Below are 18,241 nucleotides of genomic sequence, written 5' to 3' on the forward strand. Positions count from 1 at the left end.
AACAACCATGTTTATGTATAATCCTTCATGAGATGTAAATACGTATTTACTTGTTTCAGAGAATCTTCTTCAAATAACATACAGTATCTTAAAAATGGGGCAAATTGTTCTACTTGTCTCAATATACTTACACTCGATGCAATAGCAAACTTGTTTTATGAAAAAAGAAAATTCAAAATTACATGCACGATTATGACTTATGGACATTTTTGGAGCTGTAAACCCTTCTCACTCGTATAGCAAAGTGGTTAAGGTGGCTGATACAACCACAGCAAATTACATCAGTCGACATCAGACACGACGGGGCATCGACGCTCCTGAAAAATGACCGCGACCCTGCTGGAAAAGTGACCTCCTCCTTAACTCAGAAGCCACCAAAGCGCTTGGGGTCTTCATGAATATACAGAGTAAACACAGGAGAGGGCCCCAGGTTTTCCACTGATCAAACCTGTGTTGAGTTTCAAACCACACATACCTAAGGAAGTCAGCAGTACCATTTCTTTATTGTGTGGGGAGTCGTCGCTCACCAAAGGTTTTGGCACTGAGGCCTGCACACCCCCACCCCCCCCCACCCTCCCAACTTCCAACCACACACACACACAAAACACACATCACAGACACAGACAGGAATGTGCAACCACACAAATACACACACATACACACACTGGGTAACTTGAGATGGACAGCCTACCGAAGATTATATATCATCCTCACATCAAACGGTGCTTCACACTGCTGGGGGTGGAGGAGGAAGAGGAAGGAGCGCTGGCCCGCGCTCGGCCGGCCCCTCGTCCCGCTACAGCCTCAGGAAGAGCCCGGCGCGGGCCACCTCTTGAGAAATGATGGCATGACTCCCGAGCCCCCGCTGTTCCAGGGACTGAGGCACAGTGGGGCCTGTAAAAACCCCCAAAATGGTACCAAATGACACCTATGGAAACATATTCAATCTTGTGCGGTGGGGGGTCAATACACAGCTATTTACACAGACAGCGGCCCCACGTGTTGGAACGGACAGGGCCACCATCAAAGAACTTTACGAGCGAATATATTCTCACTGTGTAAGCATTTTGGATGTCCAGGCATTAAAGCCCTCCTGTGTTTTCCCTTCTCTTGTTTAATGGCTGTAACACGATTCCTTTTATTATGATTTCGGCTCTCGCTGCGTCCCTTCCCGATGTGAGTCAGCCGACGGATACGGCTGAGGCGGGACACGGGCCACGTCTCGGTGGTAGTGAAAGGATCTTTTGCGCCGTCGGAGCTCGTCACTCTGTCTGAACCGCTCGCTCTCTCTGATTGCGGCTCAGACCAAACATCATCAGGAAGGGAATTAGGATCACTAAGAAAAAATAAATACACAGGGATTTGTCTGGGTGACTTTGGCACTCGGACAAAAATTCACATTGTGTGCTGAGACACACGGCACAAGGACGAAACGAGCTCTCACACACAGTGCAAGGACAGTGTGAGAGTGTGCCATCCGTGAGTATCGCCAGTGATCATGTGGGTGATCTGGGTCTGAATTTCTCACCTGGACAGTCGCAGCAAATAGGAGCAACGGTGAATATGCCTGCCCACATGTGGACACTGATTAAAACAAAACGGAAAAGTGAAAGTTGTTAATAGTTTTTTTGGACGTGCCTTCAGTGAAAAGGAGCCTAATCAGACGATAACAAGCAGAAATAAAGAAATGATTCTTCATTTGGACCACTTGGCCTCTGCCATGTGTGTTGTTTGGCTGCTCATGGCCAGAGAGTTTAAGGGCTTGAATAAAGAGGGAATCTCGAAGGGCTCTGGGCCGTAGCATGTGTCAAGCCTTTCACATAACCTGGCACTCATTGTGAAGCTCTTTTACGAACCATAAAAAATATTCATTTCGCCCCTGACCTGTTTTCCAATATAGTCTCCAAACCCATAAAAGGGTTTGCTTTTCATTTATTTTTATTTGAAGAACTTTGAAATGCAAATGTTTGTTTCCTTGCACATAAAAAATGAGAGAAGGCATCTTAAAAGAGAAATTTGATGTGAAATATGAATTCTGGCCATTTTACATCATCCCTAACATAAACACAGAGAAAAAGCTGCGGGTTCTCAGTGCAAGTCTTTTTGTGCTGTTAAATGAGTGTACCTTGGCAGGCGGCAGTGTACATATACTGATGCTTTGCCTTTCTCGCTGGCCTGCTTCATGCCTCAGAGCTCTCGAGGCTTGTAGAAGACTGGCATCTTTACAGTGGGCTAGATTAGCCATATTTTCGTGTCAAATGACAGGACTGGCCCCGTAAAAGTGGGCGCTGCGGTAAAATGTGCATTTAGATTTACAGCTAACGCTATCAAGGACATGGCTAACAAGTCCTGTTGACTTTTGTTGAGCTGCGGTTTTCAGGGGCTTTACGTTCAACATTTCTCGGACTGCAGCCTTTTCCAAGCCCCCCCCCGACATTAGTACGTCCTTGCAAAGCTTCACTTTTCAAAGTTGATCATCCTATTTAGTTTATAGCTCACGTTGGAGTTCAAATTGTTTCTAGCTGGAGTAAAAAGCAGCCTTTTTTTTTTCACCAAAAATAATGACTGTGTTATTGCAGAAATTGCGGAAGATTTATTGTTCCCAGTGTATCAAATCCTTCTAAAACATTTACAAATAAAAAAGTTTATGCTGGAAGCCAGTACCACCAAGCCATTTCGGTGTAATCAAATATGATTATGAGTATCAAGATAATCAAAAGCACCACAGATGCCTAAAAAATGACTCAAAAATAAACTGCTTGGACGTGCATTATTCATCACATTATCGCTCAGATCAACTGAACAATGCCTGAAACATACATTGTATACTTTGCTGGATTTCACAATAGTTTGTGCGTCGAGTGTGTCATTCTGAATAGTTAAAACATAGCTGGAATACTCTGAAATTTCTCAAAGGGGACGAGTTACAGCGTAAACAGTGATGTTTTATTCAGCGTGTCGGCCGTGCCAACTGGTCTATGTACAAAGTCCGAGCCTGGGCCCGGGCCTGGCGTGGCGCCCGAACTGCATGGTGTTCATTAGGAGCCCAGAGCGGTCTGAAGATGTGGCTAAGGCCGTGTAAACAATGCGAGCGCATGAGACGACGAGGCAGAGTCATCTCGGAGAAGTGTGGTCGGTGCTGTTGTGCTCAAGTGGAATGAGAAACATGCTCGGCAGAGAGACCAAAGGGCTTTTTTGGAGCGATGGGAGGCGGGGGCTGAGGGAGGGAGGAGGGGGAGCGAGGGGGGGGGAAGTCGGGGGGGATTGGCACCAGTGAAACTTGAAACCGGACACAAAGGCTATCTCTCATCACCTCGACCTGTGACGTCTGCAAAATAATGTTTGTTTTGCTGTACTCTGCTGTCAGTTGTCAGGGGAAATTGTAATGATGTAACCTTGTTAGACAATCGCAGATTTAATGAACTTCGGGATCACAAGGAACACTGATATCATTTTAATCGGGTCACGCAGTCAGAATAATGTGGTTTAAAGCTGGGAGAAAAAGAGAGCAGAAAACATGTTGATTTATCCTCTCCTTGTGTTTCTCTAACACACTGAATGCATCCCCATAACAGGAGGTGTCCCGGGTTGTTTCACAATGCAACCCTTTAACTGCTAAAATGAGCTAATTTAACTTTATATAGCATTTTTTCCATTTCAGAGAACAAATGATTTCCCTAAAAAAAAATGCAATAAAAGAAAATAAACGAGGGCACCCTTAAACCAGTGCAGTATTTTCAACGCATGAACACACTCAACGTGTCCTGTATCATCTTACCAACAAACCCTGAAAACCCTGTAACACAGTAGGCCTGTGTGTCCGCCTACAGAACAGCAAACACACTGTCAAACTCCATGGAGCGCCGGGGAGCGCACCGGGCTGTGTAATGCCAGGCAACAAGCAGCAGGTATTTGTTAGTTAGTCACTGTTTAAAGTAAGCTGGAGGCCGAGGTTGCGTTCAGGAGCAAAGGGGCTGTTTTGACTAAGCCGTCTCAGAGAGGGCCCAGCCGTGGAGACTCCCAGCATTTGTAAAAGATTAGCGGCCTAGTCCTGATGTACTGTGCTCAGGTCAGCGAGAGTGCAGAGCTCGGACGCAGGGCGAGGCGGGGAGTTCCACCCTATCGCTCCCATCTGTGGCGGTCACACAGCCTTTCTGCTAGTCAGGGCACATGAGACACACGGCGTAATGTGATTAAGGGGTTTGGAGTGGAGCTAGGGTGAGGGTGGGTGAGTCCAGGGAGGAGGGGAGGGGGCTACAGAATTTGTGCCTTCAGGAAGTCGTTTGACACACGGTGCCACGAGGGTCATGCCACAGAGTATGGCTGCGCGATACGGACAAAATCAAATACCTCGATATCAATATCGTGACGATGTTGTGGGGATGACAACTGGTGCTTTCCCAAAACATTTCCACCATGAGATGTTTGATAAATAATCATCAGCAATGCCTGTATAATTATTAAGTGGGTCAAGACAAATAATAGAGCAGCGAGAACAGTCCACCAAGTTCAGAAAATGACATCACCTTACTGTAATGTGACCCTTAACACCAGGAAAAGACAACACTTATGTATCAAATGTATATCCCTATATCACAATATTGTCCATATCACTTGTATATCCCTATATCATGATATTATCTAAACTCCTGGATGATATCAAGTCTGATATCACGATATTGATATAATATCTATATAATTTCCAACCCTACGATAGAGGCACTTCTCAGTTGGGCTGGGCAATATGTTGATATTATTGTTGATATTATTTCAACATTGTGATATGAGGCTAGATATCTGAAATTTTGGTTGTCTTTTCTTGGTTTTAAAGGCTGCATTACAGTAGAGAAATGCAATTATCTGAACTTATTAGACTCTTTTAGCTGTTCTATTAATTCCCCTGAACTGCTTGGTCATCATATTGACATTTATAGTGAATGCCTATCAAAAATCTTGTAGTGTAACTACCTTATGGAAGTAGCAATAGTCAATCCCACAATATTGTCACAGTATCAATACTGAAGTTTTTTGGTCACAGATTTCTTGATCACTGATTTTGTCCATATCATCCTACTTTTTAATGGCGCATACAAACTGATGAGTCTATCAGATTTCTCCTTCTTCCAGTCTAAGCAGGCGTTCTGCTCTCTATCCTGCTGTCTTTGTACATTTTGTGCACCTTTTGTGTCATGTTTTGCTCAGTTTCTATAGCACGGGAGTGTACTGTCAGATTTGAGCACTTCCAGTCAGGGCATCTACACTGAATAAAGGAATAAGAATAGTCCACATGCTCTCAGCCTATCATTAGCCAAAAGACTAAATGAGAACCAACTGTGCGGGAACAATAAAATAATTTGTCAAGGGAGAAGGGTGCAGATAAATTCTGCAAAGCATTTTCCAATTGGCTGAGGCTCCAGAGCTCTGGGCCAAGTGTTCAGCACCTGGCTGTCAGAGTTGTGACGCTGCCTAACTTCATTTCAGCTTTCAAACACTGGCCTATTAGATCACTGTCGATACAAGCCGAAAGTCCCTGATTAAGCTTTTTTTATCAGTATTAGTCAACATGTGCTGTGAGCTGACTTTTTAAGGGCAAATGTCAGATAAACAGAAAGGAGAGAATTAAAAAAAAAAAAAATCTCCCCTTCTCTCCTCTCGACTCTTTGCTACCTCTGTCCAGTCATCCATCCACCAAATCTATAACTCAGCTTCAGTGAACACATACTGGGGAGAAAGCCAGACATTCATCCCAAATACTCTTGTCAAAACCTCCTAGTGATATATAAGTAACGTTTCCTGATGGGGGAAGGTTTATTGGTTATCGGAGCCGTGTGAGTGCCTTATATGTCTTGTCTATGTGGATCCAAGAATCTCAGCATATCAGTTTTAGAGTGAGGGAAGCTCCTCTTGATGGCCTTTGGCTTTGTCGTAAAAAGTTGAGCACAGAGTCGGGGGTGAGGGCAGTAAATGTCGAGCCAGGTAGGACACTGATATGCCCTGGTTCCTTTCACATGCAATTTTTTTTTTTCACTTTTTTCCTTTCTCTCTACCCCTATTCATCTATCCGTCCTCACTATCAAGAATGAAATCATGTTTTGGTCAGGCAGAAATTCCAAAACCGTTTATATGATGGCAGAAATACATGCATGTAGTGGACTAGAAACACACACACAAATCTGTACAGAAATAAAGATTAAAGGTGCGTTATGTAATATTTTTACTGTCTCAAAGCACCAAGTGACCATAAACTCTCTGCGTTTGCTGACAGGGTTTGTTGGTCAATACGGATGACTCAGCGGCGACTTTGCCAGGAAGTGAGATTTCTTGTTTTCAAAAACTCACCGCTGTGCTCCGTTTTAGGATCACGCTACGAGCGAGCGACCGTTGCACAACATGTCACTCTCCAGCCAAATGTCAAGGCTGTATTGTTTTACATCATGATATACTGCCGCTTCTTTGGAGGTTTCTGTTGGATTTCGGCTCTAATTAGCTGGCTTACTTGTCCTGTTGTAATTCTGCTGATGCTGTGATTTTTCTATCTCTGTCATTTGCAAGCCGCCGTCAAGCTGTCAGTGCTCTTGCGATTCCTTGATCGCCAATAGAGGTCGATAAAAGTCATAACTTACTTATTGCCTCTTTAAATTTTTACTGCGCTCTTCGAGGGCAGGGTTAATGAACTTGTCGATCCTCTGCTCCAGCTTGCCCCGATTCTTAACTTGCACACACGCACAGACACACACACACATGCACGCACACACCCTATATCACATTCAACTCTGCTGACTACTAAAACTGCCAACAATAAGCCCCCTAAGAGATCCTAAGTGTCCAACATGATGTTTGTATTAAGCAGTGTAAAATAGAAGCCGACTTCTGGGCCTTAAGGGGAATGTTAAACATGTTAATGAAGAGGTGCATACGGAGGGTAAGAGATTACTCAGCGTAATATGGATCCATTTAAAAGCCCATACTGCACCGTCCATATGAGTCGTAGTTGAAATAGAGAAAAAAGGATCCAAGTTTATCCTTGGCAACTGTAAATCAAAGGAGGAGAACAGTTTCCACAGAAGGGATAGTCCTGAACAAAACCGCTGATTCTACAATGCAATTACTTAATCATTCAGGGCGATGGGATACCACTTGCCAGCAGAATGACAACTGCACAGCATCGTTTCAAAAGCAATTTGGTGCAGAGAATAAGAAGCAGATAGATTGTGAAAAAAGCCCATCAGATGCGAGAGGAGGAGGAAGATAACAGATGTGTCTACTGTTTCCAGTGGAAACTTCTGGACAGAGGAACCAGCTCATCTGTGAGATGGGGTTTTCAGTTCCACAGGGTGAAATCAAGCTGACATCTCTGGCAGACGAGTCAGCAGGCAGCGACATCAGTGCAGCAGCTACAAGCCAAAGTCATCTTAGATTCCTTCAATTCCCTGTTCGGCAGCCAGGCTGTCATAGACCACTGAGCACAGACATCGACATAACATCTGAGAGACACAAGGAGGGGGGCCTATTGCAAATAAATAGCCAGTCCTTGGATCAGTTTTGAAAATGGACAGGGAATATGAATCTGGGACACTCTTCCCTCCCTCTACAAGTGCTGAGTGCCTTGCTTAAGAGCAAGGCACTCAGCACCCATCTGCACCAGTGGAGCTGCTTATTGGCCCGCAGAAGAAGACTGTGATGTGCAAACTGGATAACTACCATGTGTCAGTGTGTGTGTGTGTGTGTGTGTGTGTGTGTGTGTGTGAGCACACTGACACAGAGCAAGGAAACTTTCCAGCAAACCTTCGCCGGAATAATAAAAGTAAAAAAGTGGCATTTACCGGTTTGCTATTTCAGTGCTACATCTGCTGTTCACATACAGACGATATGAGAATATATTCCCACTGTGAGCCCCAGACAATGAGAAAATCCATGCACTCTACAGCATCACATCGTGGGAAATTGCATCTCCTTATCACATACACCATCTCCCTAGCCCACTGAACAACGACCTCTCCTTTCAAATATAATTGAAGTCTGTAAAAATAACCCTGAGCATTGTAGGAGATCACAGTGCTGGCATAGAGCCTTAAAACTTTATTAACATCCAGAGTTGGCCTGGCCAGGCTCCCAGCTCCCAGCAACATGGACCACTACGAGGATTAACCTGAACATGGCACTGGCCTCACTTCCCCTCAATCCTCCACTTCCTCCCAGCATGCAGCTCTGTGTTGTCCAGAGCTGCTGTGCCGGGGCTGCAGAAGGAAAGATCTGACAAAACATCACCAGTTCACCTGTGCTGCACTGCTGCCTGTGTGTGGATGTTGCTCTCTGAAGACACAGAGGCTGCAGTGAAACAGTGTAGAGGTCCTGTCTTGGGACACGTCAAGTAACAAAATAACTATAATACAGTATGACTCAAGGATTTGCTTCCCAGTGCTTTTTAAAATAGCCTATATATCCTTGTCAGAACAATTCAGTAGATATTGAAAGTGCGTGTGATGAAACTTGGCTTTATATCTAGGCCAGCAATACGGACAAATCTGCCAAAACACTATGCACATATGAATATTTGAGTCCAAAGTAGCAGACTACAGCAGTGCAATTTGTCCTTCTAAGGGGTTTATGATTGATGACGGCTCACATCATTCACAGACATTGCGAAAGTAAAGCACTTTTTCCCTAAAAAAAAGGAAAAAAAAAACTTAATTCAGTCTCTAGTTTTTGTGCACTTATTAGTCCTGGGTAAGTGCTGAATGTAATTTAATATAGAGCTGGGGCTGGATTGCATTGCACATGACTAGAGAATAAGTAATTCTTCCAGAACGCTGGGCTTTTATTAACGAGCACTAATAAAATATATAAACTGCACTATTAGACTTTATAATGTCTTTCATAGTCCTCTGGGGCAGCGCCAGCCAATGGAGTGGTGAGCTGACTGGGCACTGCCCCATGGCAGCTTCCTGGCAGAGACGGAGAGTGAACAACAGAAAGGATAAAACTCAGCTTTTTGGCTGCTTTCTCCTCGGCACTAATGAAGGCATTAAAACAGCCTCAGCTCGCATCATGTTTGCCCGTTTGTTTTTGACCACTCGGATGAAGCCAGTGTTTGATTGGCTGGCTGATTGGCCTCCGACATGCCTGGGATTGTAAAAAAAAAAAAAAAAAAAAAAAAAAAAAAAAGGCCAACTCAGACACCAATCATATATACAAGCTGTGCCTCATATTCAAAACTGTTAGTGGAGGATTTTTCAGCGTTGACTTGTTTAAAAAGCTCTGAGGCACATTCAGCAACTATGGGAATGTTACTCACTTCACCATCACAGCTAAGCAATGATGAATAACTCTGCAAGTGCTGAAAGTGCTTGATCCTTTCAGTGGAAAAGCAGAAGCAGATGCCTTCTCATGATTGGCCCAGGTGACCAAAACTGCTCTCTCTCTCACACACACGCAGTCTTAGTAAGCTATTCCTGTTGTTTGTTGAGGGAAAGGGACAGTGGAGCCAAGAACCTGATGGCCACATCTCTCTCTCCCCGTCTCTCTCTCTCTCTTCTCTCTCTCTCTCTCTCTCTCTCTCTCTCTCTCTCCCTCTCTCTCTCTCCAGCTGACAGCTGTGAGGGCCCAGTCAGCCCTTGGCCCTGGTCCTCTGTGGGCCAGCGGAGGCAGCACAGCGGCGGATGGCCGTCTAACTGCCACAGTCAGAGCGGAGCGGATTTTTCTTTGATGAAACAAACCAACGCAGAGCCAAGAACAGCAAGTGGCACAGCCGAGATGTAAATCAAAAACCCACCCGTGCGCTAAGTCATACACGGAGAGGTCTGCGAGAGCCGTCGCTGCCGTCTGAAAATGCATGAGTAATACAGACTCTGTGGATGTGCGGTTAGCTGTGGCATGCCTGCCCAGGAGCGAGAGAGTGAGAGCGAACGAAGTCATCTCTTTATCTCTGAGCTAGTACGCTTAAGGTAAAGCAATCTGATCTATTTCACATAACTAAGGAATTTGATCCCTCCCCAACAACGAAAGTAGAGTGGGTGAAACTTTATGAGTAATTCTCAAGGCAAGGTTGGGGCTAAAAATACATTTTTATGATGACATATCTGAGCCAACGCTGCAGCTTTTTCTTGATTAAGCTGAGGCCCCAAGCACATTTCCTCTGGTATTCCAGAGATATTTCGACACTCACTCAAACCAGATCATATTTTTGCTGTGTGACTGTTTGGATTCATTGGCAGAGCACTCGGGCTCTTGAAAGTCAGAATGCCTTTGGTTACAGTGAGATGCCATAGTCATACCACACTGGTCACATAAGAATGAGAACATTTGACCCCGCTAACATTCACTGTGGAGAGGGAAAAACGCGGCAGAGAGGCCGCAGCGTATAGCCTAGGAATGAGGAGGCAGACGGCGATGAAAAGTGTAAATATGTGTATGCACCGGAAGGATTTGTGGTAAATCCAAAGGTCTTGTGTTTGGGTGTTTGCGTGCGCTTGTGTGTACATACATGCGCATAGACACAATGCCACTTTAGAGGATTATTTCAGGAGATACTCAAGCGGAAACGCTGTGTCACCACAAGCTCCCATAAATATCTCTTGCTCTCTCTCTCTCTCTCTCTCTCTCTCTCGCACTATTTTTGAAGCCAACCTCAGTCAAGTTGATGCAACACACTTCTCTTCCTCTCCCACTTATCTCCTATTTCCACACACGTCATGAGTATTCCTGGCCAGGTTTGATTGAGGTGATTCAGCCAACCAGCTGCCAAACCAGAGGTGCTCTCTCTCTCCTTTTCTCCCTCTCTCTCCCTCTCTCTCTCTCTCTCTCTCTCTCTCTCTCTGTCTCTCTCTTTCTCTGTGTGTGTCTCTAGTGGCTGTGACTCAGGAAGCGCTCTAATTCCATTACCCAGCATTCCCTCCTCAGCTTCTCAGCCAGACTGAGGTTTACGGGAATACCGCTGCAAAATCATCATCGGGCCTCAGCTTTATGAATCAATGGAACATGCTGCAAACATTACACCCTGCAACACCCTTCCCAGGCAGCACCCTCACATTTGCCCATACCTCACGGCTGAGCTCATGCGAGTCACACAAAGACGTGGGCCGAGGCTCCGTCCTTTGGCTCACGGGAATACGGTGGAGCGGTGAGAAACTGGCCGACACGCAGTTAAAAAGAATGCCACTATCACTACACATCTTTGATCTACAAACACAGACTCATGGGTCGAGTTCAGTGTGATTTATGGATGCAAATGCTCAGCAATTTCTATGTGGATCCTGTGAAAATAGGAGCAGAGAAAGCACATTGACAATGCATTGAGCTCTTCGCCAGGTCAAACTCATACGAATCCTCAGCCAATCACCTGTTTTTGAAATCAAAATGATGTGATCTTTACATATCCTCTTACATAGTTGCAGGTGGATGTGAATTGGTAAGTAATACAATACAATACAATGTTTGTTTTTTTATTATCTGGTTAAAAAAGTAATCTTGAGTAATCTTGGCAGGAGAAATGAGAGAACCACAAGTTCAATAAAAGGTAAAACCTCCTGTAGCAGCAGTGACAGCGAAACGTTTCCTCTGAGCATTGATCAGTCTTTCACAACATCTGGGAGGCCTCGCTGCAATAAACTTTTGGCTTGGTGATTGATGCTGGTGTTGAGGTCCTCTGCGTGCAAAGGGAGTCCAAACTCCTCTGTGCTCCTTTGCACTACTTCAGGACTTTTATGTGATATTTTGTTGTTCTATTTGGGAAAGACACTTTTCATTTGCCCCGCTCCAGGGCAAACAGATCACCATCCCTACGGCTGGCAGGGACTCAAGCAGGGGAAGGACAAGGTGTATTAGCTTGGCCTAGTAAAATGGGGACTGATATCATTTTCACATCCTGAGGACAAATGTAGTAGCTTGACATAGAAGCCATCTAGAGTTTCTGATTTATACCATTCAAAATGTGAAAATCAAAATTTTTGTATCTTTATTTGACATGAAATGTACTTTTGGCATTTCGTCGGTTTGCAGACGCTGCAATTATGGCTCACTTTCATCCCTCTGTTTATACACATTACACATGTAAACAAGCTATTTACAGCCTAAAAATACATGTGAAGCTCATCTTTGCCTGTCATTTGTTTACAGATTTTGCATCAAAACCACAGACAACATATTTCATAGCAAAATGTCCCTGACCCAATAAATAACTATGTAAACAAATTCTATGGAGGCGTATCCATAGAACTTGAACTGGAGAAAAACAGACTTTCCCATTCAAATCATCATAACAGGATGGTCAGAGTGGTGGCCATCTTTACTTGAATCGCTGCCATTACAAATAACTGTGGACAGTGTAGTGGGCTAACGTCTGCATTCCAGTAGTCACTGTTAGTGTTTATTCACTACTTTCAGCAAGCAGACACAAGATAATATCTTCTCGGTTCTTGAGAAAGCGTGACACACTTTACTGCCCTGTTTGTGCGCTGTCACTGTGGCAACTAACTGCAAATGCCATTTTATTCGGAACTAGCCAAATGACAACAACAGGCAGTCCCATGACCATTACACTCTGACGTTCTGTCAGGGCATCATTCTTTCAGCAGGGGGCGCCATGTTATGAATGTGATCTTTGAACTGACTCACGACCAAAAACACCCACCGAGATCCAACATGAATAAGTAAAATAATCTGAACGCACATCAAAGCCGAAGCTGAAACAGTTACAAGCCTGAATTCCAACACAGCGTAAACAACCGAGAGCCCCTTTAAACAGCTGAAGCAAACATTTTGCCAGAATCATAGTTGTTAAATTGATTTTATGTGATACGAAACTAAAGATTCAGTTAGATCAAAGTGTCCGGGCAGCTACCCAAAGACGGCACAAGACCACAGATAGCTTAGATGAGAGCTGCAGCTGCTCTGTGGGTTCGGCTGCCGCTGCAGCACAAGAAACCTTTGTTGATGCACTTAATTTTTTCTGTACTGGGCACCACACTTTTGATCATTTTTGCAATGTATGACAATTTTTTTTTTTAATATTTGGAAATGACATAATCTGTTTCATCAGCACTTGCATGAATAACAAATATTATTGCAATTTAGAACAGATCAACTCTGTGACAAAAAAAAGAGAGCAATCAAATAAATAAATCAAATTTATGCCACACAGCTTCCATCCCAGTTTTAACAATGAGAAAAAGAAACGGACGGTCCAAGTATCTGCTCTTTTCTACTTTTTAGGAGCAAGAAAACCAAATAAAAAAAATAAATAAGTTCACAGCAGAATAATTAACGTCACCAAAAGCCTTTAAAAGTGTTCTCTACATGCACACAACCAAAACTAATCCCAAGGTACTGGCAAGTTGTTATTAAGTGCCTGACACAGTAGCGGCTTAAGGCAGTAATGGCTGGTTGTTTCTCATAACAGTCAGATTATCGCCCCGCGGTCTGACGTCTACAAATGCTGCTGAGGGAAAACACAGGAAACTAAGTCAGTTTGAGAGAATTCAACATGGGTGCCAATGCCACTCCACCACAAAAAAGTGTGTGTGCGTATGTGTGCATGTTTATGCACGCTTGGGTTAGTGTGGCACTGCATATGTGTGAGTGTGTGTACTGTATGCTTTAGTGGTGTGCGCACAGTGCATAGTGTGTGAGGGTGTGTTTGCATACAGGTGTGCAGGCTACATGTACAAATATATGTATGTGCTACATGCCATAGTATTAAGTGTGTGTTGGCGAGGAACTACAGGAAACGGCCATAGAGATGTTAATAGTTGCCACGACGACTGCCTCTAAAGTCCATTACTCATCTCTTCACAGGCTGAAGCAACAGACAAACGTCTGCATTTATCTGAGAGAGAGAGAGAGAGAGAGAGAGAGAGAGAGAGAGAGAGAGAGAGAGAGAGAGAGAGCGTGGGATTCCAGCACACTCCTCTAATTCAAACATTTTCCTCAAATAAGCTCACGGACTGGGCAACATCGTCCCAGCCAGGAGAAACTTTAGTAAGGTATCGAATGATGCTAGAGTACACACTTCATTCAAATGTGATATTCTTTTTCGAGGGGGTAAAGTGTTTTCCTTTGCAAGCTAAATATTTTCTTTGCTGGTGGGCACTGATATTTATAGTACAGTGGGCTCACAGTGTTAAGGATGATCAACCGCTGTTCCCCTTCCGTAAGAGCGATGCCATACATGGGGCAGGATTTCCAAACCTATAAGCACCAAGTGCAGCATCACTCGCTGTGAGCTATTTTGCTGATTAAACCTCAGCAAAATAGAAGTCATTCACCGTCATGCTGGGAGCATTTCCTCAGACAAGGTGGCGCGGCAACAGTGGGCTTCCAGAGATACAGTTCAGGGTTTTCACTGAACGTTGCTCTGAGATATTGTGGCGTTCATGCGCCGTAAAAATGAAATCCAAGTTCCTATCAGCTTTTACAGAGGAGATGCCCCCCCCCCCCCCCCAACTCATTTCTTCATTAACACACTTCCCTTCTCATTCAATCCCTCCTTCTCATTATCTAACTCACTCAGTCAAATCACTGCCTCACCTATTAATTCATTCCCTTACTCATGCACATTCATATACTCCGACACACACACACACACACACACACAGTACAGATTTGGCGTAATTAGACGCAGCCAAGTCTGACTGTTTCCTTGATATTTGTCTTGTTTACAGGTAGGAAACACATCAGCACAGCAGCACTGAATAGATGTCCCATTCTCAGACAGGATGCTCCGCTCTTAATAAAACTCATCAAATGAGCAACAGATGAATCATCGGCAATGCATTAGCCTTCATCACCGGGTGATGTTTTCTATTTTGCAATCACAGGACAGAGGAAAGGTCAGAGGTCATACATTTCCCATTTGATACATGCTCTCCTTCCAGTGTCTCACCTCCACCAGGATAAATATTACAGCCTGTGTTTGTGCATATATTCCTTTCAGTATAAATCTAAAGTAATGGTTGAGAAAGCAGTTTTAACTCCAGCTCGGTCCCCAAAGGGGAGACTGTAATACAATCACCCTGAAATGAAGCACGATACAAAAGACTGATGAGTGCTGAGATCACTTTCATACTCCACGCTCACTAAAATACGCTGCACTCGCATGCTGCTTGGAATTAGAGCAATGATTATATTGGAAGTATGAGCTAAACCGAATTAAACAACTAATTTACTGAAATACACAAATGCTAAATTTAGGGGGGAAATGATTGCTGACAGAAACAGAACGCACAGCTTGATGGTGCAGAAATAAATTCTGCCAGTTTATGTTTTTTTTTTTTTTGCCGTTCTACAGGGTTTGCAAATTATTTTGATTTACAAAGCCAAAAGATATTGAAACTCTGAGTGTTACTCAAACGTCTCATGGAGCCACTTACTGACAGAAGGAAACTGTAAAACAAACATATGCGTCTCAATATTAATCTGCACAGCATAATTCACAAATGCATGACACATCTTGCGTTCCCACAATTTACGGGGAGCAAGTTCAAAAGCGCTGCAAAGACAATGAGACGATTCATTCTGGTGCGGGATGCTGGGACGGAGGGCTGAGGGCACCAAGAAAACTCATAAATGCTGAGACAAATTCAGCAGACATATGGTTTGTGTTTAGCAAGAAGAAACAATAATCAGATCCGTTGATCCTCTTCTTGCTGCAAGGATGATTGCTAATATAAAAGTCAGTTCTGTCTAATCATAATTTAGGATGGGGCAGTAATTACCTCCGCCCTCTCACAACAACACTCTGTCTAAACAGGATGGAGTAGGCTTCCACAAAGAGAGAGGCTGTAGCCCAGTTTCCACTCTGTGGATGACACTGTTCATTTCATCTATGTAATTATTCTTTAAAGGTTTGCACTTATATTAATGAGTCCATGTCAAATTTTTTTTTTTTTTTTTTTTTTTTTTTTACTTCAGATACATCTAGAGAGGCTTCACAAATTGTTTCTCTTATTATACTAGTCAAAGTTTAGAGTATAAATAGCACGACAATTCATTTCAGATGAATTATTCATTAAAAATATTGTTTCAAGCTGCCTGGCACATTAGATCTCCAACCTCTCCAAGCTTTTCCTGTGCATAACACTCAGGCTAACATCACAGTGAGCTTCCTGTGAAGTTAATGCTGCCATGCCTTGTTGACATCCATAGGAAGTGCACACGGGCTTGGCAGTTGTTCCATATATATCACTTCACATGGCCTTCCTGCGCTACAAAGACTTTGATTCTGGTGTTATTTATGAATTGGCCTGGGATTCAAGTGAGTTCTGGGTCTAATTAACAAGGCTAATCCACAACTGCAAATAGGGTTTAGGCAACAAAATATACAGTACAGCGACATCAAAGACAGAGAAGGATGCTGTCAAGGAGCCATATGGGACCAGAATCAGCATTATGTCAGATAATGTTTTTTATCGGAAATTACTGCTAATGTGCCTCCTCTTTAAACTGGTCACACTTCAACAGCAGTTGTTAATGTGTTTGGTTATTAACACCGTTTCTGTTAATAATCGATACACATCAATACATGTTCGGCTACTACAGTGCAGAAGGTTTATCCTTAAGGTGAACAGTGTGTGCTTCTAATCAACTCAGCGCCCCCAGGTAAAGACTTCCAGGAGCTGATGTGGGGGGTCAGGTTCACTTTTGCGCCTACCTTGGCCCGGTGAGAGAGAGAAGCATGAACGGGGAGCCTTGGCTGTCAGATGCGCCTTCTCTTGAGATCCGAGGCGCTCCTCGGACGCGCCGAGTCGCTTCGGACTGGCGCAGTGCATGTGGGTCGGGTTGTGATGGGGGCTCCGGCAAATCTGAGATCCAAAAGCAGCGTTCCCAGCTCGCCGCGCACAGATTTCTGCCTTGCTGCTGTACATGGAGAGCGTCAGGCCGGTGAAGTCTGTGAACGTGGGGGTCTGACAGTGACTGACCATCCCGAACAGCGCTGAGGAGTCCTGCATTGATGTCTCGGCTCTGCCAGTGTGTCCGGGCTCTGCTCACATTACCTGCGCACAGGGAAAAAAATCTCCACTATTTTTGGACAAGTCGCTGTAACTTTATGCATGCGTTTTTTGGCCCAAAGTGACGAAACTGCACGACACAAATAAACCAGCTGGCCACATGATGACACCTACCTTAGCAAAGTCTAACGAGCTGCAAAGAGGAAACCGTCTAATTGCGCATATCGGCATCTTTATCCAACTGGAGAAGAGCGCGTTTGCGAGCCTAATCGATAGCATCCTCTCCGCGCGTATCGGTCCTCAGCATCCCAAACGTCTCCGCTCCCTGACTGACACCCGATAGGTCCACTGCCTTGGCAGGATTTAGGCGCACCAATGAGTGCAGGGTCCGGGCTGTGGGAGGATATGAAGATCTGGATTGAGACGAGCTGTTTTACAGTGCGCTGAGTGAAGTTTTGCAAGAGCCTGCGCAACGGCGACTTCTGGACAGGTGCCAACTGAAGTGATCAGGAGCGAATCTGAAAAAGAGTCGCACCTTTAAATCACTGACCACGATCACAGGCGGCAGCTGTTACACTACTGTACCCATTAGTCGAAGGGAGTCCAGAATTAATTCCGTTTTATCGTCATGATGGACGGGAAATATCAAGCAGAAAGAATTGGGAAGAAATGGAAATAAACCCTGTGTCGATTCCAAAAGTTTACAGCCAATAATACTAATCACGCGGGCAAAATCATAATTATTCACTAACTGCCCTTTGGTTAGGCTAATTACTGCCCAAAATTACAGTTTTTGTGCTTTCTTTTACTGGGTTTCGGGGAAGTGAACCCCAATAAATCTGTGTGTATCAAATTAGTAGTGTTGAATCTGGTATTATTAGGCAATGCAGCCAAAGCAGCCTATCATGACTCAGTGAAGTTGAAGCTGTCAGCAGAGGATCAGGTTTCATGTCGGCCATAGGCTCTTCATCCTCACCGTGCGAAGGACGGAGAGTGACGAGAGAGAGAGACGCAAAGATGAAGCAATAATAATAATAATAATAATAATAATAATAATAGAAAGACATATGAATTCATATTGAAGAATACAAATAAGATATTATTACTGATGTCAAAATATTTTACTAATCCCCCCCAAAAATCTACAAATTATATCAGATAGTTTAAATGAAAATGTGGAATTCTGAAATAGTTTGCTGTAAATTACAGTAATTATTATTATTACATTTTTTTAAAAATGAATTGATCCTCGTCACTTTCCGTTTAATTTTTTGCTGTTGTTTTGTTTTACATGAACT

The 18,241-nt window shown here is 43.9% G+C and overlaps 1 protein-coding gene across 1 annotated transcript in view; it reads right to left on the reverse strand.

Moving 5' to 3' along the window:
- Positions 1-17,532, reverse strand: part of glis1b (GLIS family zinc finger 1b) — a 73,190-nt gene extending 55,658 nt beyond the window's left edge. Inside the window, exons 1-2 of the mRNA XM_030049688.1 lie at positions 17,529-17,532; positions 16,646-16,975 (exon numbers count right to left, since the gene is read on the reverse strand). Coding sequence (XP_029905548.1) covers positions 16,646-16,975; positions 17,529-17,532 — 334 coding nt within the window. The remainder of the gene's footprint in view (positions 1-16,645; positions 16,976-17,528) is intronic.
- Between the last annotated feature and the right edge of the window lie 709 nt (positions 17,533-18,241).

Source organism: Myripristis murdjan, chromosome 4 (genome assembly GCF_902150065.1).
Source record: "Myripristis murdjan chromosome 4, fMyrMur1.1, whole genome shotgun sequence".
Taxonomy (NCBI): Eukaryota; Metazoa; Chordata; class Actinopteri; order Holocentriformes; family Holocentridae; genus Myripristis; species Myripristis murdjan.